At 66.7% G+C, this 23,257-nt stretch overlaps 5 protein-coding genes across 5 annotated transcripts; all 5 read left to right on the top strand.

The window, feature by feature from the left end:
* The first annotated feature begins 33 nt into the window (after positions 1 to 33).
* On the top strand, positions 34 to 6,894 carry LSM12 (LSM12 homolog). Its single transcript, XM_068996504.1, has 5 exons — positions 34 to 211; positions 2,066 to 2,199; positions 5,020 to 5,129; positions 5,473 to 5,599; positions 5,931 to 6,894. The coding sequence occupies exons 1-5, from the start codon at positions 91 to 93 to the stop codon at positions 6,021 to 6,023; spliced, it is 585 nt and encodes a 194-aa protein (XP_068852605.1). The 5' UTR covers positions 34 to 90; the 3' UTR covers positions 6,024 to 6,894.
* Positions 6,895 to 7,473: 579 nt separating this feature from the next.
* TMEM101 (transmembrane protein 101) lies at positions 7,474 to 9,736 on the top strand. Its single transcript, XM_068996367.1, has 4 exons — positions 7,474 to 7,631; positions 8,296 to 8,476; positions 8,560 to 8,706; positions 9,164 to 9,736. Exons 1-4 carry the CDS (start codon positions 7,495 to 7,497, stop codon positions 9,470 to 9,472), a joined length of 774 nt encoding a protein of 257 aa, XP_068852468.1. The 5' UTR covers positions 7,474 to 7,494; the 3' UTR covers positions 9,473 to 9,736.
* Positions 9,737 to 12,682: 2,946 nt separating this feature from the next.
* Positions 12,683 to 13,308, top strand: LOC138099071 (peptide YY-like). The gene is made up of 3 exons (XM_068996132.1): positions 12,683 to 12,886; positions 13,053 to 13,124; positions 13,281 to 13,308. Exons 1-3 carry the CDS (start codon positions 12,708 to 12,710, stop codon positions 13,306 to 13,308), a joined length of 279 nt encoding a protein of 92 aa, XP_068852233.1. The 5' UTR covers positions 12,683 to 12,707.
* A 1,428-nt stretch (positions 13,309 to 14,736) lies between these two features.
* LOC138099078 (pancreatic polypeptide-like) lies at positions 14,737 to 15,883 on the top strand. The gene is made up of 4 exons (XM_068996140.1): positions 14,737 to 14,786; positions 15,082 to 15,262; positions 15,543 to 15,613; positions 15,852 to 15,883. Exons 2-3 carry the CDS (start codon positions 15,084 to 15,086, stop codon positions 15,604 to 15,606), a joined length of 243 nt encoding a protein of 80 aa, XP_068852241.1. The 5' UTR covers positions 14,737 to 14,786; positions 15,082 to 15,083; the 3' UTR covers positions 15,607 to 15,613; positions 15,852 to 15,883.
* A 944-nt stretch (positions 15,884 to 16,827) lies between these two features.
* MPP2 (MAGUK p55 scaffold protein 2) lies at positions 16,828 to 22,993 on the top strand. Its single transcript, XM_068996456.1, has 12 exons — positions 16,828 to 16,851; positions 18,089 to 18,207; positions 18,793 to 18,951; positions 19,119 to 19,268; positions 19,623 to 19,850; positions 20,721 to 20,852; positions 21,249 to 21,354; positions 21,579 to 21,647; positions 21,753 to 21,914; positions 22,232 to 22,434; positions 22,516 to 22,644; positions 22,784 to 22,993. Exons 2-12 carry the CDS (start codon positions 18,091 to 18,093, stop codon positions 22,958 to 22,960), a joined length of 1,632 nt encoding a protein of 543 aa, XP_068852557.1. The 5' UTR covers positions 16,828 to 16,851; positions 18,089 to 18,090; the 3' UTR covers positions 22,961 to 22,993.
* The last annotated feature ends 264 nt before the right edge of the window (positions 22,994 to 23,257 follow it).

Here is a 23,257-nt window from a genome sequence, read left to right on the forward strand (position 1 = left end):
GCGCCAATCCCCGCCCCCGCTGCCGCGCGGCCCCGCCCCCGCCGCGCCTGGCCGAGGCGAGCGGAGCCGCGGGCGCTGCGGGCGGACAAGATGGCGGCGCCGGGCGAGTACTTCAGCGTGGGCAGCCAGGTGTCCTGCCGCACCTGCCAGGAGCAGCGCCTCCAGGGCGAGGTCGTCGCCTTCGACTACCCCAGCAAGATGCTGGCGCTCAGTATCCACCCGCCCGCGCCTCGCCGCGCTGGTCCCGGCCCCGGCGCGGCCCGCTCGGGCCTCTGCGGCCCGCCCGATGGGGAGGGGGGGGCGTGAGGGAGGGAGGGGAAAGGGGGGGGAAGGAGGGGAGGGGGTGTGAGGGGATCGAGGTGGGCGGCGACAGGGAGGGGTTTGAGGGGCAGCGGGGAGACCCCCGAGGGAGGGGGGCAGTGGGGAGTCCGGTAGGGAGGTTTTGGAGGAATTGGAGAGACTCGTATTGGGGTGGATAGGGGGATTGGGGAGCTCTGTATGGAGGGATCGGGGGGCCTTGTAATCGGGTGAACGGGGGACTGAGGAGCCCTGTGTTGGGGTGAATGGGGGAGTTGGGGGGTTTTGTACTGGGTGAATGGGATGCGGGGTGTCCTATAGGGAGTTTTTGGGGGGAGTGAGGAGATTTGTATTGGGGGGGATTGGGGAGCCTTGTATTGGGGTGAATGAGGGGATTGAGGGGCCCTGTATTATAAAGAGGTTTTGGGGGAGAGTGGGGAGCCCTGTACTGGGTTGGATGGGGGGAGAGAGAACACCCAGCCTTGGGGAGAATGGGGGGGAGTGTGGTGTCCTGGAGGTTTTTTGGGGGGACAGTGAGGAACCCTATAGTGGAGTGAGTGGGGGTGTGGTGTGCCCTATAGAGAAGTTGGGGGTGGGGAGCCGTGTATTGGGGTGAGTGGGGGCAGTGTGGTGTTCCCTGGCCCCCCCAGTATGAATATACGTAGATAAGGTTTTGTTTGGAATCTGCAAGGAATGGGAAAAGCCAAGTGCTGTTGGAAAACAGTGGAGGGAGCCAGGAGAGGGGGGAAGGTGAATGCTCAGCCCAGGGCTGGCGTTGGAGTTCTGGAGGCCCAGGGCTGGGTTCTGCATGGAATGAGGAGCTGGGAGAGGGTTTTGTGGCTGGAGCTGTGGGAAACACAATAGGAAAAGCCCCCCTGGGTGCCTGGGATGTGGTTGGAGTCAGAGGAGCTCCCAGGTCCCACTAGAGGCAGCAGGAAAATCCCAGAGGATCCAACAGGTTGCTCGGTGCTGCCTGTCTGCCCCAGACAGGGCTGAGCGCTTCCCTTCTGGCTTTTCCCAAAGTCCGGCTCTTCCTCCCAAAGCTGGGATGCTCCAGCTCATCCCCCCGGCATCCCTGGCTTTCTCCTCACCACCGAACAGCGTTTTTTAGGGTGGGCCCCACCTTGGGCTCAGGGGGGCTGGGAGAGAGGAACAGGGACTTCCACGAGGATCCCTTCCAGGAGGAGATGGTGTTGGCATGGAAGAGGCCCTGCATGCCATGCTCCCTGCTCCATCCCTCCCTCCATCCCTCCCTCCATCCTCATGGGAGCAGAGGAATTGTGCAGGAATCCCTGTCAGCTCTGGAAGGGGTGGGGTTTTTTGGGGGGTGTTGTCTCATTCACAGCAGCAATACCAACAACAAACCCAGTGTGTGTGAGGGTGAGGAGGCCTCTCCTGGCAATTCTCTTCCTTCCAGAATAGGGAATGCTCCCTGGGAGGCTGCTGCCTGCACGAGGAAAGAGTTCTGGTGGAAAAAGTGCGAGTTCGGGGTGCAGTGGTGGTGCTGCTTCAGACCAGTGGTGGTGGTGGGCTGGTGCTGGTGGGCCAGGACTGGAAAACTCAATCTGGAGTCAGGAAAAGTGCATCAGCATCCATCAGGCCCAAGGCAAGATGTGTGGCTCTGTTGGGATCGCTGATTATCCCAGACAGGGACAAGGCAGCAGAGGAACTTCCCACAAACCCAAACCTTCTCCCAATTTGCTCCTGGGCTGTGTCCCACCTATAAATACCTCCCTCTGGATTTGCTTTCCTTAATCCCCCCCTCCAGAATGCCCCTCTTCCAGTGGCAAGCCCAACCACGCAGACATCCTGCTCGTAAACTTACAGTACGTGTCAGAAGTGGAAATAATCAACGACCGCACGGAAACGCCTCCCCCTTTAGCCTCCCTCAACGTCAGCAAGGTGAGAGCCCCCTCCCGCAGGGACCGCCGGGAATCCTGCAGGGATCCAGCGGGATCCGCTGCTGGAGCTCGCCTGCTCCCAGCGCAGCTTCCCGGAGTTCCAGTCTGGGCCTGAGGTTTGGTGGTTGGCGTCTGGGTTTTAGCAGTTTGGGCTCGGGATTTTGGCACTTTGGGGCCTGGATTTTGTTGGGTTTAGGGTCTGGGTTTTTGGTGTTTGGAGGCCTGAGTTTTGGTATTTTGGGGTCTAAGGTGATCTTGTTTTGGGGCTTGGATTTTGAGGGGTTTGGAGCCTGGGTTTTGGTAGTTTAGGTGTAGGTGATGGTGTTCGGGGTCTGGATGATGCCATTTTGGGTCTAGATTTTGGCATCTTGGATATGGAGTGGACAGGAGGGGTAAAGATGTGGAACTCATGGAATTTTGAGGAATTGCTTTTCATCCATCCTGGAATGGGATTGCTGCTGATTCCCAGTGATGTGAAAGAAATGGGAAGGTGGCCCTGAGCTCTCGGTTCTGGGGTGAATCCAGCTGTGGGGTCTGGCTGTAGGGTGCTCAGTTGTCACCTCCTTGTCCCACGGGGACACCTCTCCCCGGGGTTGGGGGTGTCTGTCCCCTCCCCGGATCCCTTCCCGATGGATTAACGCGTTGTCGGAGGTCTCAGATGACACAGCTGCCACCAAGATGTGCCTGTGGGCTGTCACTGCAGCGAGTGACATTGCTGGGAGCGCAGCCTGGGGGGAAACCCTCAGGAATTCCAGTGCTCACTTCGGTCTTTTCCAGCATCCAAGTAATTGTGGGTTTGGTGTGTGGGGAAATAATGGATGGAGTCGTGTTGGAAGGGGCCACGCAGTCCCGTGTCCCCAGTCCCCAGTCCAGTGGCAGGAGGGGACTTATGTGGGGCTCTGCCCCACATCCCCTTCCCCACGGATGTGCAGGCAGGCTGGGATGTGGATGGCTGGTACTGGTTGTACTGGGAGGAGGAGGTGTGGGCACTTGGGAGTGCTGGGGGTGCTCCGGGGAACCCAAAAAGTTGGGGACTTTTGGGAACAGCACCTGTCCCAAGGGGCTGGCACTGGCCCGAGGACCTCGGCACAGCCATGCAGTGCCATTCCAGGCAGATTTTGGAGGGATCCCCTTGACCTCCTCAGCCTGTGTGGGATGAGGGACCACCCTGGCACTGGGGGACCCTGGCATGGCCCTTGGTGGCCCTCACGGTCTCTCCTTGCCTGGTGCTGCGAATTCCGTCATTCATCCAGAGGGCGCAGGGAAGTGACTCATCCATTCATGCCGCCTGCACAAGGTGTGTGCCGGGGAACGCTGGAATTCCTCGGAATGCTCCAATCCAGGAGGCTGGAGCCACGTCTGATCCATTTCCTCTCAGGAACGTGGATGGGTAGGGAGAACACATCCTGCTGCGGGGGGTGATGAGCACAGGGATGGATCCCGATGGAAGTGCTGGCATGCTGCTGGTGCTGGCACCTCTCCAGGGTTTCCAGTCTGCTCCCAGTGGCCTCTTGTCAGGGCTGTCCCCAAATCTGGATGCAGCAGCTGCTGGAGGAGCATCCTGAGGCTTGGGAAGGCGAGAGGCTTGGGACAGAGGGGATCTAAACCTCAGGCTGGGCAAGGGGGATCTGGTCTGGCTGGGAAGGGGATCTGCTCAGGGAGGACACGGCAGAGGTGATTCCCAGTGCCCTGTCCCACAGTTCCAGCCCATCCCAGTGTGGTGGGAGGATGCTTTGGCATCCCCCAGCTGGGATCCCGGTTCTCCAGCCTTGGAGCAGCCCCCCGGATGGATGAGGGGCTGTGGCACCCAGGGAAGGCTGGGAGGGGTGTAGGGTGCAGGAAAGTTCCTGTGGAACGTTGTGCCTGGTTTGGAAACCTGACTGGTAGTCTTGGAGAGAGTGATTCCCACATGGAACAGGGTGGGTGGCCTGTGAAGGTCAGGAAGGCTCCTGTCCCTGTTGAGGCGTTCCTTGATCCCTGGGAAGCACACAGGGAGCATCCCAGTGCTCCTGCAGTGACTCTACTCCCCGGGGCATGGGCAGGGGACACGGCATGGCTGGGATAGGGACATCTGTCCCTTACAGGCACCAAAGTGTCCCCAGTCAGTGCGAGCTCAGGCTTTCCGTACCTGGAGGGGCTTTGGAAGGGGTGACCCCCCCTCAGGCAGCACCAGGAAGCCAGTCCAGCTCTGGGAGCACTCCCAGGAATGAGGAGGCTCCAGGAGGAGGAAGAGGAGGGATGATGCTGATGTGGCTCCTCCACTGCGGCAGCTCCAGCCAGGAAAAGGCAGCTGGTCCAAGGCTGCTGCCTCCAGGCACTGCATCCTTCTCCTCCCACATCCATGGGATTCAACATGGGGGATGCCAGGGTCGGGGTTTTCCATCTCTATTCCAGCACCCTGTGTGTAATCACACCTCCCCACACACGGATGCGACTCCCAGATAACCAATTCTGGTTATTTTTTGGGAGCAAATCAACTGCTGCAGGCTAAAGTTGCTCGTACTCCTGCGTGGAGCGTTTACTCCCAGTGTGATGGGTATTCCGGGCTCCTCTTCCCCATCTCCATCCCAACTAAACTGAGTAGTGGGGGTGGTTTGGACCTAAAGTGACAGAATTAATTTGGAAAAGGCCAAGGGGAAGGGACGGGGGATGTGGAAAGATGGCAGCACCATCCCCCAGATCTTTGGGAGACCCTGGCAGTGGTGAGGGTGCCTCAGAAGGGGAATTTAGGCTGGAATCACGAGTGGCAGAGCCATGTCCGAGGGTTCCCTGGGTACCCTCATTGCTCCCAGCCCAATTCCCTGTCCCTATGTTTTCCCAGCTTGCCAACAAAGCGCGGACGGAGAAGGAGGAGAAGATGAGCCAGGCGTATGCAATTAGTGCTGGTGTCTCTCTGGAGGGGCAGCAGCTCTTCCAGACTATCCATAAGACGTAAGTCCCCACCTCGGGATCCCCAGTCCCCACCTCGGGATCCCCGTGCTCCCTTTTGGGATCCCTCGCAGCCGTTTTGGGGGATTCCCATCGCTGGTTCCCGCAGGTTTGCTGTGCTGTGCTCTGATGTGTCCTGGGATGTGCTGGATGGGATCCTCAGAGAGGGAGGATGGCTCCCTGCCTGCTCCCTGCCCCTCCCTGGCACATCCCACCCCTCTGGGGGGACACTGGAGTGACTGGGGGGGCTCTTTGCCCCCTCAGTGGGACACAGGCCCATGCCAGGGGTGGTGGTGGCTTTCCCAGGCCAGGTGGCATTCCCTGATCCCATTCTCACTCCCCTCAGCATTAAAGACTGTAAATGGCAGGAGAAGAACATAGTTGTGATGGAAGAAGTCGTCATTGCCCCTCCGTACCAGGTGGAAAACTGTAAAGGCAAAGAGGGAAGCGCCCTGAGCCACGTACGCAAAATAGTGAGTGCGGGCTGGGGAGACTGGGCGTGCTGGGAGGGCGGCACATCCCTGGGGACACCCGGGAGCCCGCCTTGGGTGGGTTCCAGCCCGTCCTGGGCATCCCCTTCCCTCTCCAGATCCCCTTCCCACCCTTCTGTGAGTCGTGTATTCAGAACTGTGCGTAGGGGCTGGGGACACTGCAGAGGCTGGGAGGGTGTCACATCCCTGGGGACACCCAGGACCCCTCCGTGTTTGGCTTCCAGCCCATCCTGGGGTTCTCCAGCCCCTCTTGAGCACCATTTCTTCCCTAAACCCTTCTTTTCCTCCCTCCATCCCCCCCTTCCCCGCGCAGGTGGAGAAACACTTCCGGGACGTGGAAAGCCAGAAGGTCCTGCAGCGTTCACAAGCACAGCAGACACAGAAGGACACGTCCCTGTCGTCCTGAGGCCACCTCGGGACCGCCCCGTCCCCGCGTCCCCTCCCCGGAGGCGCCGCCGGGGGCACCTTCAACTTTTATTTCCTTTTTTTTTTTTTTTTTTTTTTTTTCTGGGGAATCTCAACCAATTCCAAACTTTAGACTTTAAAACAAACGAGAAAAGAGAATAATTTAAAGCTCCTCACGCATTACTTGACTAACAGACTTTGTTTTTCCGCCATGGTTTCTCCCTCCAGCCGGTCAGACTCCGTTAATTTTATTTTTTGGCCTTTTTTCTTTTCCTTTTTCTCCCATTTCCTGCCTCCCTCTTCCTGAAAAAACCCCCCCAGAAAATAAAGCTAACGAGCTGACTGTGGTGGCCAACCTGGGACCCTCATGACCAACGTGGTCTCGTTTTAATTTTGTTTGCACAGGGCAAGGCTTGAATTAGTCTTATTTTTCTTATCTTTAAATATATATATGAATATATATTAAAATGTTCTTTAAATATTTGTCTGCTTCTGGCAGGGTCGTGGCAAAAAATTCCTCTAACACCCCCCTGGGGGCAGCCAGAACCTGGATTTGGGGTTTTCCCCCCATTTCCTTTATGTTTTTAATTTTTTTGCCCTTTTTCATTTAATTTTAAATTGTTTTTTGAAATTTTTAAATTATTTTTGCCACGATCCGCCCCCTCCCTTTTTGTTTCCTTTCATTGTTTTTTGGTTTTTTGTTGGTTTTCTTTTTTTGTTTTAAAGAAAAAAAAAAACCTGATCAAATTCAAAACAATTCAAGCCCTGCCTTTAGGAAAGTTAAAGATTAAAAAAAATATTTAAAAAAAAAAAGAAAAAAAAAGGAAAATTTTTTAGTCTTGTTTAGCAAAAAACAATAAAAACCCGAAATTTTTTTAACCATCACCGGAGTCTGTGGGGGCTCAATGGGGGCGTGGCCTCGGCGCGGGGGGCGTGGTTTGAGGTGGGGCGGGGCTTAGGGTGCGCATATATTATAAATGGGCGTGGTCTCAATGGGCGTGGCTTTGGCGGGGAGGCGGGGCCTGCTGCGGCTGTTGCAATGAAGATTTGCTTAATTAATTAGGCGCGGTTTAGGGCTGGGAGGGGCCTCAGTGGAAGGGGCGCGGGGTCAGGGAGAAGGCCCGGCCTGGGGCGGGCTGAGGACTCGGCGGGCGCGGTGTGTCAGGGCGGGGCGCGGCTGTGGGGCGGCGATATTTGAATTTTGGGGCCGGCGGCGATATTTGAGTGTTGGGGCAGGCAGCGGTATTTGGATGTTGGGGCCCGCAGCGGTATTTGGATGTTGGGGCCCGCAGCGGTATTTGGATGTTGGGGCCCGCAGCGGTATTTGGGGTAAATGAGGGCGCTCCAATTAAAGGGGCGTGGCTCCGGGAGGGGGCGTGGCTTCCCCGTGGCGGGGCGGCGGGCGGCGCTGATTGGCCCCCGGGCCCGAGGCGGCGCTTCCGGCGCGGCACTTCCGGCGGGACGTCCCGGTAATGGCGGCGGGCCGCGGGTGGAGGCGGCGGGCGCTGCGCCTGCTCACGGCGGGCGGCGGCGTCCTGCTCACCCGCTTCCCCTTCTGGCACTGCTTCAGCGGGCTCCTGCTCTGCGCGGAGCGCGCCGATCTGCGCCGGTGCGCGCCCGGCGGGGGGGACGGCGCGGGGGGCCTGCAAGTGGTGGTGGGGGCCCGGGCCCTGGGAGAGCCGGGAAGTGGTTCTGGGGCCCGGGGCTGGTATGGGGCTGCGAGGGGTGCTGTGGGGCTGGGGCTGATGGGGGTCTCTTAGAGTCTGGGGGTGGTTGTGGGGCCGGCAGGGTCAGAGGTGGATGTGGGGTGTGAGGCACTGAGGGTCTGGGGGAGAACCCTGGGGGTCAGGGGTCCGTAGGCTGGTGTGGGGCCGTGAGGACCTGGGGAAGGCCCGGGGTGGTGTGGAGCTGTGAGGGTCTGGAGGTGGTTATGGGGGGCTGGGGCAGCCTGGAGGTGGCTGTGGGGCCTGGGGCTGCTGAAGTGTGGGGCAGCTGGGGCGCTCCTGGGCAAGTGTGGGGCTGCTCCGGGTGCAAGGGACCCTCAGTGGGGCTGGGACAGCCAGAGGCTGAGTCGGGGCACGGAGGGGCTGCCTGGGGCTGAGGGGAGACACTGGGAGGCTGGGGTCTGAAGGAGGGATTTGGGGTCTGGGGAAGGGGGCAGCAGCAGTGGGGGCTCTGCGGGGCCAGGTGGGGCTGTGGCTGCCCGATAACCGGAGGGAGGATTTGGGGGCTCTGGGGTGAGTCTGGGGGTGCCAGAGCTGCCATCCCCGCAGGAAGCCGGACATCCCGGTGCCCTACCTGTACGTGGACATGGGCGTGGCCGTGCTCTGCGCCAGCTTCATGTCCTTCGGGGTCAAGCGGCGCTGGTTCGCCCTGGGGGCCGCGCTGCAGCTGGCGGTGGCCACCTACGCCGCCCACGTCGGGGGCCACGTCCACTACGGCGACTGGCTCAAGGTGAGACCCCCTCACCCCCCAGACCCCGCCCTGGCGGCTGCAGGGTGGCGATGGTGACGGTGGCGGTGCCGCTGACCCCGCAGGTGCGGATGTACTCGCGCACCATCGCCATCATCGGCGGGTTCCTGATCCTGGCCAGCGGCGCGGGGGAGCTGTACCGGCAGAAACCACGGAGCCGCTCCCTGCAGTCCACGGGACAGGTGTTCCTGGGCATCTACCTCATCTGCCAGGTAACGGGGCCGGGGGACAGCCGGGACAGCCAGAGGCTGCTGCTGCGCCCTGGGCTGGGGACACAACTCCCTGCGGGAGAAGCCTTGGGACAGTGCTTGCAGTGCCCCAAATTGTCCCCGGTGGGAGCCTCAGGGCGGTGCCACCACGCACCAGCCCCACGCTGGCCCCAGGGAAGAAGCCTCAGGGCAGCAGTTGTCCTCGGGTGATTGTCACCAGTGCCACCCATGTCACCAGTGCCACCGCACTGCGTCCCCCGTTCTCCGCGGGGCAGGGCCGTTGTGCGGGTGGGTGTTCCCGGTGCCACCGCACTCCAGTCCCCCGTTGTCCCTGGGGCAGACACGTGGGATCAGTGCTGCCATGGGCACCGGTGCCACCGCGCTCCGTCCCCATCGCCCCGGAGCCCAGCCCTGCCGCCAGCGTCCCCAGTGCCCCCTTGTCCCCCCCGTTGTCCCCCAGGCCTACTCGCTGCAGCACAGCACCGAGGACCGCCTGGCCTACCTGGACCACCTGCTGGGGGGGGAGCTGGCCCTGCAGCTGCTGTTCCTGCTCTACGGGCTGCTGGCGCTGGCCTTCCTGTCGGGCTACTACGTGCGGACGGCGGCGCAGGTGCTGGCCGTGCTGCTGCCCCTGGCCATCCTGCTCATCGATGGCAACCTGGGCTACTGGCACGCCCTGCGCCGCGTCGAGTTCTGGAACCAGATGAAGCTCATCGGCCAAAACGTCGGCATCTTCGGGGCCGTGGTCATCCTGGCCACCGACGGATGAGGGGGAAGGCGTGGGATGAGCAGGGGGAAACGGGGGTGAAAGGGGTGGGAGGGGTTTTTTAAGGAGCGCCTCTATTTATTCGTTGATTTTTGGGTTTTTTGTTGGTTTTTTTTTTTTTGTGTCGTTTGTAAATATTTGATAATTTCGGCAGAGGACGGGTGGGGGGTCCTGCCTGGGGGGTGGCGGCCACTGTGTGGCCAGGGCTCCTCTCCCTGCTGAGGGGTGTCACTGCTCCCCCCCCCCAAAAGATGTATTTTTACTGATGCACTGAGGAATGTTTAATGTCTCACCCTGGGAGGGCTCGGCTTTGGGTGTCAGGGTGAGGGGCTGCAGCTTTTGGGGGAGAAACTGCTTCAGAGGAGTCACTTTGGGGAGGGAACTGATTCAGGGGGAGATGCTTTTGGGGGGCAGAGCTCCTTTGGGGGCTTGGGCTGGAGGAGCTGCTTCAGGGCAGCTGTTTTGGGGGACCTTCATGGGGAGCCACTTGGGGAGGCAGCTCTGGGGAGGGACGTGAGTTTGAGGGGCTGTGGGGGAACTGCTCGAGGGGGAGCCACTTTTGGGACTCGGTGGAGGGGCTGTGGGTGTTCTGGCACGGGGGGGGGGCCCGATGGGGCACAGGGAGGGGCTGGCAGCCCCCAGCCAGGGTCCCCGTGGGCTGTGTCCTCACTGTCCCCATCCTGTCCCTGCGCTGGGCAGGTGTCCGTGTCCCCCCCGCCCCGTCCGGAAAAGCAAACAGGGCTGATAAGGGGCTTCCTGCGGGGGGCCCTAATGTGCCTCCGGCGGAACCGGGGCCATAAAACGCGGGCAGGCGGCAGAGCCCTGTTTGCTCGGGGGGGCCACCGGGGCTCCTCACCCCCCAAGACCCCCGCGGTGGCTCCAGCCTCGTGCCATCACCCCCAGAGCCTCCTCTTCCTCCTCACTGCCCTGGGAGAGCTGGGGGCACGCAGGGGACACCCCCTGCCCTGTCCCCGTCGGGGTGTCCCCTCTGCCCGGGGGCGCAGCCCCCGCCCCGCCCCGCCGGCAGAGCCATCCTGTGACCTTTGGAAAATGTCTGTTTGCTGTCACTCGGATAAATGGGGCAGAAATCTCCCGGCCCCCCTCCCCGAGTGTCCCCGCGGGCGCTGGGGGCCACCCGCACCCTGATCCCCATGGATGTGACAACGTCAGTGACATCGCGGTGGCATTGTCACTGTGCTGGCGTCCCCCCGGGCCCCGGGATGGGGCCGATCCTCCCTCGGGGCGCTCCTGTGCCGGGGAAGGGGGGCCGGATCCAGCCCCGCTGCCTCAGTTTCCCCGGACACGTGTCAGGCCCCGCGGGGGGGTCCCCGCAGCCCCTCGGTCCCATCAGCCGCGCATCGACCGCGGGGACGTGAAAGGTTCTGGGCTGGGGGGGGCTGCGGGGGCTGCTCCCCCCTCCCGGGGCTGCCGTGAGCCCGGCGCCGCTCGGCCGGGACCCCCCGCCCGTGTCCCCGCACCCCGGCGGTGTCACCGCGCGGCCACGCCACGGGGGACAGCCCGTCCCCCACTGCCACCAGCCGTGTCCCCGCCGCCGCTCGCCGGGGTGACAACCGGGGCAGGAGTGGGGAGCGCGTCCCCTCCGGCCGGGGCCGGCACCCTCCCGTGTCCCCTCCGGCCGAAGCGTGTCGCCTCCAGCCGGGCTGGTGGCACCCCGTGGTGTCCCCTCCAGCCAAGCCCCTCCACCCCGCTGGCCGGAGAGGCGGCTGCATCTGGGTGGGGCCATCCCGACATTTTTGGGGACCCTCTTCTGCCACCTCTCCCCATCCCAGCACCCCCACGGTGGCTTTGGGGGCCCCTGCCCGGCGGGCACGTCCCTGCCGCGTCTCTCCGTGCCTCAGTTTCCCCCGGAGCTGGTGATTGCTCCTTAATGGTAAATCCATAAGGGATCAATGTCCCCGCACGGGGGGCTGGAAAGGGCACCTCATCCGTCCTGGGGGTGGTGACAGCGGTCGATGGCGGTGGCGCGGGTTGCGGTGACAGGGCTGTGGTGGCGGCTTCGTGCCCGGTCTGGGGAAACTGAGGCAGCCGGTGCTGTGCGTGTGTCTGTCCCCTCCGCTGTCCCCCGTGGGTGGCTTGTGCCAGTGCCGTGGGTCTCGTCCCACGTGCCATGTTTGTGTCCCTGAGTGTGGCTGATGTCCCTGTGTCCCACTGTCACATCCCCAGGCTGTCTCAGGGCCAGGTATGTGTGCCATGGCTGCGTGTGACATCCGTGTCCGTGTCCTGCATCCCTGTGCCATGGCTGCGTGTGACATCCGTGTCCATGTCCTGTCTCCGTGCACCGCGGTTGTGTGTCACATCCATGTCCCTGTGCCCTGGCTGCCTGTCACACCTGTCGTGTGCCATATTCATATGTCTCACCTTCTCTGTGTGCCATGGTGCCATGTCACATCCCTGCCCGTGTCCCGTGCCCGTCTGGCATTGCCATGTCCGTGTCCTGTGGCCACGCGCGTGTCCCCGTGTCCGTATGTCCCACCCGTGCCCCCCATGCTCTGTCCTCCCCAGCCCCTCAGTGCCCCAGGCTGGGGGCTGTGCTGGGGGACAGTGACAAGGTGCTGGCACGTGTCCCCTGGCCGTGGCGGGGGGGCGGCAGGGTCCTGCGTGCCCGTGGGTCGGTCACGCGTGAGGGAGGAGCCACCAGCCCCCCCTCAGGCTATAAAACCCCGGCGGGTGCAGGAGCCGCCGTGTCCCCGGCACTGTCACCCCACTGCCAGGCCCTACCTGTCACCTCTGCCTCTGCCATCGTGAGTGCAGGGACGGGGCTGGGGTCCCGGGGGGTCCCGAGGGGAGGTCGGGACCCCAGGAGGGACAATCACCTTGGGGACATGTGGGGTCCCTGGAGGGGAGGTGTCCCTTTGGGTGCACGTGGGTCTCTGGGGTCCTTTGGGGTGGGACAGCTGCCTGGGGGACACTGGGGGGGGGGTCTCTGGGAGGGAGGTGACCCCGCGGGATATGGGGGAGGGGGTCCCGGGGGTGAAGACGTCCCTTGAGTGGGGCTGGGGTCCCGGGCGGGGGATGAAACAAACCCTTAGGGAGTTGAGGGTGTTCTGGGGATGTGACATTCCCACAAGGAATGGGCTCCTGGAGTTTGGTGAGGGGCAGAGCGGAGTTGGGGGGGTCCCGAGGGTGATAAGGGCACCCCAGGGTGATGGGGGCAGCCGGGGGCCATGGGGGTGCCCCACCCGCAGCCGCAGCCGCCCCTCGCCCCCGTTCGCCGCAGATGGCGACGTCCCCGCGGCCGTGGCGCGCGCTGGTGGCCGTGTCCCTCTGCGCCCTGCTGTGCCTGGCGGCCGCGTACCCCCCGAAACCCGAGAGCCCCGGGGACGACGCGTCCCCCGAGGAGATGGCCCGGTACTTCTCGGCCCTGCGCCACTACATCAACCTGGTCACGCGGCAGAGGTGAGCGCGGGTGGGTGCGGACACGCGTCCCCTTGGCCCGCCCGTCCCTGTCCCTGTCCCCGCGCACCCCTGGGCTCCCCTGCCCCGCCCGTGGGGTCCCCTTTGCGCCTCCGCGCGCGCACCCGCGGGGTCCCCGTTGCTCACGCGCGTGCCCCGCGTCCCGCAGGTACGGGAAACGCGCCAGCCCCGGCGCCGCGGTGACCGAGCTGCTCCTGGGGGCCGGCAGTGACAGGTCACGGTGAGTGTCCCTGTCGCTGTCCCCGTCCCTGTCTCCACCGCCCCGCGGGCAGGGACAGGGGCTGCACCCTCGCCCGCGCCCCGTGGTGGAGGTCCCGGGGTTGTTTGGGGTCGCAGGGAGGTTTGGGACCTTTGCTCACACCGGCTCTTCCCGCAGGTACGGAGATGACGACTCCTCGTGGTGACCGCCCCGCCCAGCCCCCCCTGTCCCCCAAATCTTCCCCATCTCTCCAGGTCCCCCCAGGGGACCAGGGGCCAGCGCGGGACCCCCCGCTGGAGGGCCGGGGACCCCCAGAACCCGGCTCGGGGGCATCCCGCTGTCGAGGGGGGCCCCGACCCCGTCCCGTCCCCACCGCTGTCGGGGGGATCCCGCGTGGTCCCTGCACGGCCCCGCAGCGACAATAAAGAGCACGATCGTGGGCACGGCCGGGTCTGCGCTGTGTGTGCGGGGGGCGCGGGGGGTCCTGGAGCGGGGCCGGGGGGTGCGGGAGGGATGGAGGGGTGGAGGGAGATGGAGAGGGGATGGAGGGGAGATGGAGGGGTGCAGGGGAGGATGGAGGGGTGCAGGAGGGATGCGGGAGGAATTGAGGGGCGCAGGGGAGGATGTGGGAGGGATGGAGAAGTGCAGGAGGGGTGCAGGGGTGCAGGGGGGGTGCAGGTGGGATGGGAGGAACGAGGCACAGGAGATGCTGGGGTGCAGGGAGGGGGGAGCAGAGAGGTGGGGAGGGATTGGGGGGTGAAAGGAGGGGAAGAGAGTGGAAGGGAGTGAGGGATGGGAATTTTGGAGGAGGGGGTGCGGAGAGAAGGGTGGGAGTTGTGTGAACTGGGGGCTGGGGCACACTGGGGTTGGGTAATGGGGGGCACCGGCGGGGGGATCCACCATTGATGGATGCCGGGGTGCAGAGGGTGCTGGGGGGGCTGTGATGGGGCTGCAGCACAGCGGCGTGGACATTCGTGGGGGTGCTGGGGTGCGCTGGGTGCGGGTGCACGGGTTACTGGGGTCCACTGGACATCCCTGTGGGCCCCCCCCGTGTGAGGACCGTGGCCGCTGGGGGCTGTGCCAGGGCCGGGGGTCCCGTGTCCCTCTGCCCCCCCACCCCAGCTGGCCATGGTGGGAGTCCGGGGATGGCTCCGTCCCCACGGCCGCAGTCGGGGGTGGCTGTAGCCCCCTGTCCCTCACCCTAACATTGCCTCCCGATCCCCTCCCCAATCCCCCCCGTCCCTCTGTCTGCCCTTCCACTGTCCCCCTGTCCCACTCCCCACCCCTCTGTCCACTCCTGCCGCCCTTGAACCCCACCAGCCCCCCTGAGTGTCCCCCTCTAGTCCCTCTGTCCCCACACCTGTCCCTCTGTCCCTCTGTGGGGCCGGACACCCGTGTCCATGTCCTGTCCCCTCCGGGAGCCCCCTCAGCGCGGGGTCAAACATTAACCAGAGCTGTGTAGGGGCCAGCTGTCCCTGTCACCCCCCACGATGGCCCCTGTCCCCCCCTCCCCGTCCGAGTGGGCACCTGGCCACAGGTGCTGCGTGGCAGGGTGACATCAGCGGGGGGACAGGGGGATATAAGGGCCAGCACGGCCGTGGCAGCAGTGGCACCAAGGACCCGGAGTGTCAGGCAGCGTCCGCTCGTCTCGCCGTGTCCCCTTGTCCCTGCCCGAGGAAGAAGGTGAGAGGGGACAGGGAGCTGAGGGGGGTGTGAGCAGGGAGCGGGTGTGTGACAAACGGGGTGCGTGACAAACGGGGTGTGCAGGGGACAGCGGCGTGATTGTGCGTGTGAAACGCGTGTGCAGTTGCTCGCGCAAGGCTGGAGGTGTGCAGGGGTGGGACACGGGGTGTGCACACGGGGGTGCGCAGCTGCGTACAGGTGTGAGTGCACAGGTGTGCGCGGGTGTGCGTGACGCGTGTGCGGGCGCACCCCGCGCTGTTCCCATCCGTGTGTGACCCCCGTGTCGCTGTCGCAGCCATGGCCCCGCGCTGGCCGCCGCTGCTGTTGGTGGCCTGCGCTCTGGTGGCGCTGCTGCCGCTGCGGCCCCGCGCGGCCCCGGCGCAGCCCGCGTACCCCGGGGACGACGCGCCCGTGGAGGACCTGCTGCGCTTCTACAACGACCTGCAGCAGTACCTGAATGTGGTCACCCGCCCGCGGTGAGCAGGGCCCCGGGGCTGGCGGTCCTGATGTGCTCCCTATCGCGACACGCTCCCTGTCACAACATGCTGCTCTGCCCATCGTGATGTGCTCCCCCATCCCGACGTGCTCCCACCATGATGTGCTTCCCTTCGTGACACGCTCCCCGTCATGACACGCTTCCCGTCTCAATGTCCTCCCCGTCATGGCACGTTCCCTATCGCGACACACTCCCCGTCGTGTCCCTCTGTCACACCGTGCCCCCCGTGCCGCTGCCCCCATAACGTGTCCCCGTTGCAGGTACGGGAAGCGGGAGGGCGGGCGAGCGCTGGGCGAGGAGCCCCTCGGCGCCCCGGGGTGCTGAGCCCCAGGTAAGGGATTGGGGACTGTGGGGACCACCTGAGTGCTCCCCCCGGCCTCAGTGTCGCCATCGGGGACAGCCTGGGGGGAAGGGGAGCTCTGGGCGGTGCACGGGGCTGGGGGAATTCAGGGGGAGGCCCTACAGGGTGCAGGCTGGGGGACATGGGACCGGGGGGATCCGGGGGGTGCTCTGTGGGGAAGGGGACACGGGGCTGGGGGATCCTGTGTGACCCCCCGCTTTTGTTGCAGGGACACCGCCGGGGCCGAGTGGTTGAAGGAGCCCGGGGGCTGCATCCCCCCGCCCCTGCTGCACCCCCGGACCCCCCGGAGCCGGCACCGTGGGGCCGGAACAGACCCCCTCAGCAATAAACCCCCCATGCAGCCACCGTCTGTCCTGCCTCTGCCTGCTCGGGGACACTGGGGACGCTGGGGCTGGGGGGCACTGGGAGTACTGGGGGCACTGGGGGTGTTATGGAAGCTGAGTCTGGGGACCGTGGTGATGTTGGGGCCAGAGAGGGTGCTGGTGGCACTGGGGGTGCTGGGGACACTGAGGACACTGGGCACTGAGGATGTCGGGGACGCCGGTGCTGGCTGTGCTGGGGACACTGAGGGTGCTGTGACTGGGGACTCTGGGGACACCGAGCGGCGCTGCTGGGGATACTGGGGGTGCTGGCACTGTGGACACGCCTACGCGGCCGTCCCCGTCCCTGTCCCGGCCGGTCGGTGCCAGTCGCGCGTGTCCCGCAGCTCCGCCGCGATGCCGGCGGCCGCCCCCGCCTCTGTCACGGGTGAGTGTGCACCGGGCGGGGCTTGCACGCGCACACGCGCTGCGAACACCCCCCGTGCAGGGGCGGCGGGGGCGCAGGGAGCGAGTGCGCGGGGCCGTGGGCGCCGGTCGGGCACGCGCGTGGGCAGGGGGCACACCCAGGCCTGGCACACGCGTGTGCAAGGGGGGGCTCGCTCCTGCGGGGGTGGGCGCTGCGCGAGTGGGCGGCCGCCGGCGCGTGTCCGTCCGTGTGCGTGGGTGCGGGCGCGCGTGGGTGTGCGGGTCCGTGTGCGGGGCTGCAGCTGCGGGTGCGCGTGCCTTGCACACGGACGCCGCGCGGCCCCTTTAAATCCGCGCTCCCGCCCCGCCGCCCCCTTTAAAGGGGCCGAGCCCCCGCCGGCCCCCTCCCCACGCCGCGGGACGCTGAGGGGGGGTCCCACCCGTGAGCGGGGTGGGTGTGCAAGCACGGGTGTGCAAGCGCGGGTGAGCGGGCACGGGGGGGCAGCGCACGCGCGGGGCGGGGGCCGCGGGGAGCGCGCCCGCGGGTTTCCACATGAGCGGGAGCGCGCGTGGGGACGCGCGTGGGCACCCACTGGGGCGCGCGTGCACGGGGGCGAGCGTGTCAGCCTGGGCGCGCACACGCGTGTGCGCCGAGCGGGCGCGCAGCGCTGTTGGGGGGGGGGGATGCGCGGGTCCGCGCTCGCGCGTGAGCGCGCTCAGGTGGTTTGCACGCGTGGGTGCTCGTGTGCGCGCGCACACGCGGGAGATGCGCGCGCACGAGCCGTGCCCGCGCGTGTGAGATCGCGCCGCGCCCCCCGCGGCCCCCTCCCCGCCGCCGGGTGTGCAAAGCGGTCGAAGCGTGCCCGGTGCACACGCGTGTGCAAGGCGGGGGGCGCGGGGCCGGCGCGGGTGGGGGCCCCACGCGGGGCCGGGGGGTTGCGGGGGGGGGCGGCGGTACCCGGATCTGGGGCGGGGGAGCCCGGCCCCGCAGCCATGAGCCGCCCCGGCCGAGGGTCCCCGCCGCCCGCCCCGGCCCCCGCCCGCGACCCCCCGGCGCCCCCAGGTACGGGGGGGCTGGGAGGGGCCGGGGTGATGCCACGCGGGGGGTGATGCCGCTCGGGGGGCGGCGTGGGGCGGGGATGCGGTGGGGATGGGATGGGCGGAGGGAGATGGGGTTGGGGGGGTTCGGGTGATGCTGTGGCCCCCCCTCAGATGGGGGACTGATGGATGCCCCCCCCTCCGCCCCCCCGGCCGCATCGCGATCGTCCCCCGCCATTGCAGCGCAGCCGCGCAGCCGCTCCCGCCCCCGCGGCCCCGGATGCGGCCCCCCTCAATTGTATCGCCCCCCCATCGCGCCCCTCATCGCCCCCCATTGCATCACTCCCCCTTCCTTCCCCCCCCTTTGCATCGCCCCCCCCCCGCATCACCCCGCTCTTGCAGCCCCCTCCCCTTACACCGCGCTCCGGGGGGCTTTTGACTCCAGGGTGACAATTTGGTGGGGGTCCATCCCCTTGTCCCTCCGGCTGGACGAGGAGGGGGCATTTCCGTGCTCCCGGAGGACCCCGACACTGTCCCCATGATGGGGGGGGTTCAGGGGTGGCTGCGACGGGAATGGGGGGGGGCACGAGCACCCCCGGCTGCACTTTCACCCACGCTGCTGCCCCTCCCCCGCCGTGTCCCTCTGTGCGTGTGTCCCGTCCCCCCCGTGCCCTCCCCCCAGCCATGCAGCAGGTCCTGGACAACCTGATGGGGCTCCCGGGGACCCCGGGGGTGGCCGACCTTGACCTCATCTTCCTCCGGGGCATCATGGAGAGCCCCATCGTCCGCTCCCTGGCCAAGGTACGGCGGCACGGGGGCCGCGTGTGTCCCCCCCGGGACCCCCGGGACGCGTGGGGGGTGACGCGCGTGTGTGCGCGCGCACGCGGGTGTGGATGGGCGCTTGCACGCGCGCGTGTGCAGGGAGGCTCCAGTGTTTCTGTGTGCGCGCGTGTGTCACCGCCGGGGGTCCCTGTCCCCAAAACCCAAGGGTCCCTAATCCCCTCAGTTCCTGGGGATCCCTAATTCCCCCCAGCACCCCCAGATCCCAAATCCCCTCTACCCCCGGGGGTCCCTAAGCTCCCTGGCCCTGAGGGTCCCTAACAACTCTGTTGCCCCTAACCCCAGGTCCCCGGGTCCATAATCCCATTGGCCCCTTCAAGTGTCCCTAATCCCCCCTTCCCTCCAGAGGTCCCTCATGCCCCCCTCCCTGCATCCGGGGGTCCCTAACCCCCTCCAGGGGTCCTTGCCAAGCTGTCCCACCTGGGGATCCCTGATACCCTCAGCTCCTGGAGGTCCCTAATTCCCCCGGGGATCCCTGATTCCCCCAGCACCTGGGGGTCTCCGCCCTCACCCGCCTGTCCCCGGGGGTCCCCCCCGTGTCCCCAGGCGCACGAGCGGCTGGAGGAGCGGAAGCTGGAGGCAGTGCGCGGGGACAACCTGGCGCTGGTGCAGGAGATCCTGCGGGACATCGGGCGCCTGGCGCGGCCCGACGTGCAGGGAGCGGCGGCGGAGCTGGCCCGGATCCTGCGGGAACCGCACTTCCAGGTGCGTGGGACGCGGCTGGGACCCCTCCTGTGCCGGGGCTGTGGGACACGGGCGGGACCGCCTGTCCTGTGTCAGCAGGCGTGGCACGCGTGTGCCGGGCGGTGTGCCACGTGCGTGTGCCCGCCGTGCGGGACACACGGGTGACCTCCCCACCCCGCGTGTCCCAGTCGCTGCTGGAGACCCACGACTCGGTGGCTGCCAAGAGTTACGACCCGCCCCCGAGCAGCCCCGGCCCGGAGCCCTCCCTGGGGTCCCAGCCCGTGCCCCCCGACGCCGTGCGCATGGTGGGCATCCGCAAGGCAGCCGGCGAGAACCTGGTGAGCCCGGCCGGGGGGGCTGGGACATTGCGGGGGGGCAGGGGGTGCTGCAGGGGGGTGATGGTGATGCTGGGACATTTTGGGGTGCTGGGGCGTTGCGGGGTGCTTGGGGAGTGTTGGGGCATTGCAGGGAGGTGGAGACATTGGCAGCGTTATGGGGTACTGGGGGCTTTGTGGGGTGATGGAGCATTTTGGGGTGCTGTGGGCATTGCAGGGTACTGGGGGCTTTGTGGGGTGACTGGGAGCATTTTGGGGGGTGCTGGGGTCATAGCGGGCTGTCTGTAGGGTGCCGGGCGGGTGTCACGGGTGCTGCGGTCTGTCCCCGCCGGGGGCTGAGCGGGGCTGTCCCCTCAGGGGGTGACGTTCCGGGTGGAGCGGGGGGAGCTGGTCATCGCCCGCATCCTGCACGGGGGGATGGTGGCGCAGCAGGGGCTGCTGCACGTGGGGGACGTGATCCGCGAGGTGAACGGGCGCGAGGTGGGCAGCGACCCGCGGGCGCTGCAGGACAGCCTGCGCCACGCCAGCGGCAGCGTCGTGCTCAAGATCCTGCCCAGCTACCAGGAGCCGCACCCGCCCCGCCAGGTACCGCGCCCCGCCCCGCATCCCACCCCTCATCCAACCCCGCATCCCATCCTGCATCCCGCTCTTCATCCGGCCCTGCCTCCCGCCAGGTACTGCGCCCCGCATCCTGCCCCGCATCCCGCACTCACCGCCCTGCCCACAGCTCCCCCTGCCCTGTGCCCCCCTGCTCTGTGTCCCCATCCCCGTGTTGTCCCCTGAGCTCCACGAGCCCCTGTCCCCCTGTCCGTGCCATGTGCCCCTTGGCTGGTGGGACCCCCGTGTCCCCCCCCGTGCCCTCTCTGCCGGGCACTGGTGCTCCCTGCCCTGCCGCCGTCCCCGTCTCCACACAGGACCTGGGCGCCGGCTGGCAAAGGGTGCCCTGTGCTGCCCCTCCCCACCCCGTGCCAGCCACCCCCGTCTCCGAGGGGACAAAGCAGCGCTGTCCCCGCGTGGGCTGTTCCCGCGAGGGCTGTCCCCACGCCGCCCCGCCGCCGCCAGTGCCGTGTCCCGTGTGCCACACGGGCGTGTGCCCCTGCACGTCCCCATGTGCGCCATCGCGGGCGCGGCGCTGGCGGCGCTGGGCACCCTCGTGTGCCTGTCCGTGGCCGTGGGGCTGTGCCTGGGGGTCGCCGTGGTGGTCGCGTGGGGCGCGGCGGCGGCGGCCGGGGCCCTCTGTGTGTGCGCGGGGGCCGTGCGGGCCTGGCTGCGCCGGGCGCGGGGGGGACACCCCGGCGGGGGGGGCTCCTAGCGGGGGCACACGCGTGTGACACGGGTCCCGCGTGTCCCCCCGCACGCTGGGGACACTGAGGCACGGGGCGGCGGCACAGGCGGGGCGGACGGGGGGATCCCGGGCGTGCGGGGGTCCTCTCTGCTGACCCCCTCGGTCCCCAGGTGTTTGTCAAGTGTCACTTCGACTACGACCCGGCCACCGACAGCCTCATCCCCTGCAAGGAGGCCGGGCTCAAGTTCATGGCCGGGGACCTGCTGCAGATCGTCAACCAGGATGACCCCAACTGGTGGCAGGTTAGGGGGGCCTGGAGGGGCGTTCTGGGGGAGGTCGTGGCACTCTGACCCCCTCCGGGGCCATGGAGATTGAGGGGGTGTTGGGGCTGGGAGGTTCTGGGGGAGATCAAGGGGTCCCTGTGGGCTTGGGGTGTGCCTGAGAGAATCCCTGTAAGTGGGGGGTCCCTGGAGCTTGGGGGGTGTCCCTGGAGCTCGGGGGGCTACGTGGGAACTGGGGAAATCCCTGGAGCAGGGGAGGGTCCCTGTGTGGATTGGGGGGTCCCTGAAAGCTGGGGAATTTCCTGGAGCAGGGGAGGTTCCTTGTGGAGATTGGGGGGCCCCCGGAGCTGGGTCTGTGGAGCTCAGGGGGGTCCCCGTGGGGCTGAGGGGTCCCCACGTGTGGCTCTGTGTCCCCAGGCGTGCCACGTGGAGGGCGGCAGTGCGGGGCTGGTGCCCAGCCAGCTGCTGGAGGAGAAGCGCAAGGCCTTCGTCAAGCGGGACGGGGAGGTGGCCCCTACGTCGGGTATGGGGACATCGGCCTGGCCGCGGGGGACACGGCTCTGGGGGCGGGGGTGGAAGGGCCACCTCCCGAGGGGGGAACACGGCGGGTCCCCTGCCCCCTGTGACAGTTCCCAGGGTGATGTCCCCATGACCCTGCCCTTGCGGAAGGTCCCAGCTCCCCGGCCCCTGTCCCCGTGCCACGGTGCTGTCCCTGTCCCCAGCTCAGCCAGCCCCTTGCCCTCGCAGGGGCCCTGTGTGGCAGCCTCAGCGGGAAGAGGAAGAAGAGGATGATGTACCTGACGACGAAGAACGCCGGTGAGTGTCCCAGGGCATTCCCGCGGGGAGGCGGTGGTGGCATCCGCTGGGACAGGGTGTCCCGGGGTCCCCCAGGGAGGGGTGCCAGCTCTGTCGCTCGCCCAGAGTTCGACCGGCACGAGCTGCTGATCTACGAGGAGGTGGCGCGGATGCCGCCGTTCCGCCGGAAAACGCTGGTGCTGATCGGGGCTCAGGGCGTGGGGCGCCGCAGCCTCAAGAACAAGCTCATCATGTCCGACCAGGCGCGCTACGGCACCACCATCCCCTGTGAGCGTCCCCGTCCCCGCCGGCATCATCCCTGTCCCCTGCCAACATCCCCGTCCCCCGAGCATCGCGGTCCCCTGCGACCACTCCTGTCCCCTGAGAGCATTCCTGTCCCCTGATGGCCTCCCTGTCCCTGTGATCATCCTTGTCCCCCGCCAGCATCCCTGTCCCTGCCAGCGTCCCCATCCTCGCCAGCATTTCCGCCCCTGCGGCCATCCCTGTCCCCTGTGGCCATCCCTGTCCGCATCCGGGTCCCCCGTGATCGTCCCCGGGCCGGGACTCCGGGCGGGCGGGTGTCACTCAGGTCGCCCCCGCTGCAGACACGTCCCGGAAGCCGAAGGAGAGCGAGCGGGACGGGCAGGGCTATCGCTTCGTGTCGCGGGGCGAGATGGAGGCCGACATCAAGGCGGGGCGGTACCTGGAGCACGGCGAGTACGAGGGGAACCTGTACGGCACCAGGATCGACTCCATCCGCGCCGTGGTGGAGGCGGGCAAGATGTGCATCCTGGACGTCAACCCGCAGGTTGGGGACACGGCGAGGGGGACAGCGACAGCCCGGACCCCCCCGGCCGCGGGGCTGAGCTCTGTCCCCCCCCCCGCCCAGGCCGTGAAGGTGCTGAGAACGGCGGAGTTCGTGCCCTACGTGGTGTTCATCGAAGCCCCCGGCCCCGAGAGGCTGCGAGCCATGAACCGGGCGGCCCTGGAGAGCGGTGTGGCCACCAAACAGCTGACGGTGGGGGCCCGGGGGGGCCCGGGGGGACGGGGAAGCTGAGGCAGGTTCGGGGAGCAGGAGGAGGACACAGCCAGCGATGGGTGTCCCCCTCCCATCCCCGTGGAGTGATGGGGAAACTGAGGCAGGTTTTGGGGCGCAGGAGGCGGATGCCCAGCGCACGGTGGAGGAGAGCAGCCGCATCCAGCGCGGGTACGGGCACTACTTCGACCTGAGCCTGACCAACGACGACCTGGAGCGCACCTTCGGGCGGCTGCGGGAGGCCATGGACCACCTGCGCGTGCAGCCCCAGTGGGTCCCCGTCACCTGGGTCTATTAGGGACCCCCAAACCCTCCCCTCAACCCCACCAGCTCACCCAGGAGGCGTGGGGGGGGGGGCGAAGGGGGGTTGTGTCTCACCCACCGGTGTGATGAGCTCACCGTGCTCAGCCCCGCGGGGGCCGGGAGGGCTTTCTGCAGGCCCCCCCGAGCCTGACTCCTCTGTCCCCCCTACACCACCTCAGATTTTGGGGGAGGGGGGGCAGAAGCAGCCAGTGGGGTCCCATGGGGGGCACAGCTCCCACACAGCTGAGTCACTGCCAGAACCTCGCCCCCTCCCCGAATTACCCCAGGGGGC

Source organism: Aphelocoma coerulescens, chromosome 27 (assembly GCF_041296385.1).
Source record: "Aphelocoma coerulescens isolate FSJ_1873_10779 chromosome 27, UR_Acoe_1.0, whole genome shotgun sequence".
Lineage (NCBI taxonomy): Eukaryota > Metazoa > Chordata > Aves > Passeriformes > Corvidae > Aphelocoma > Aphelocoma coerulescens.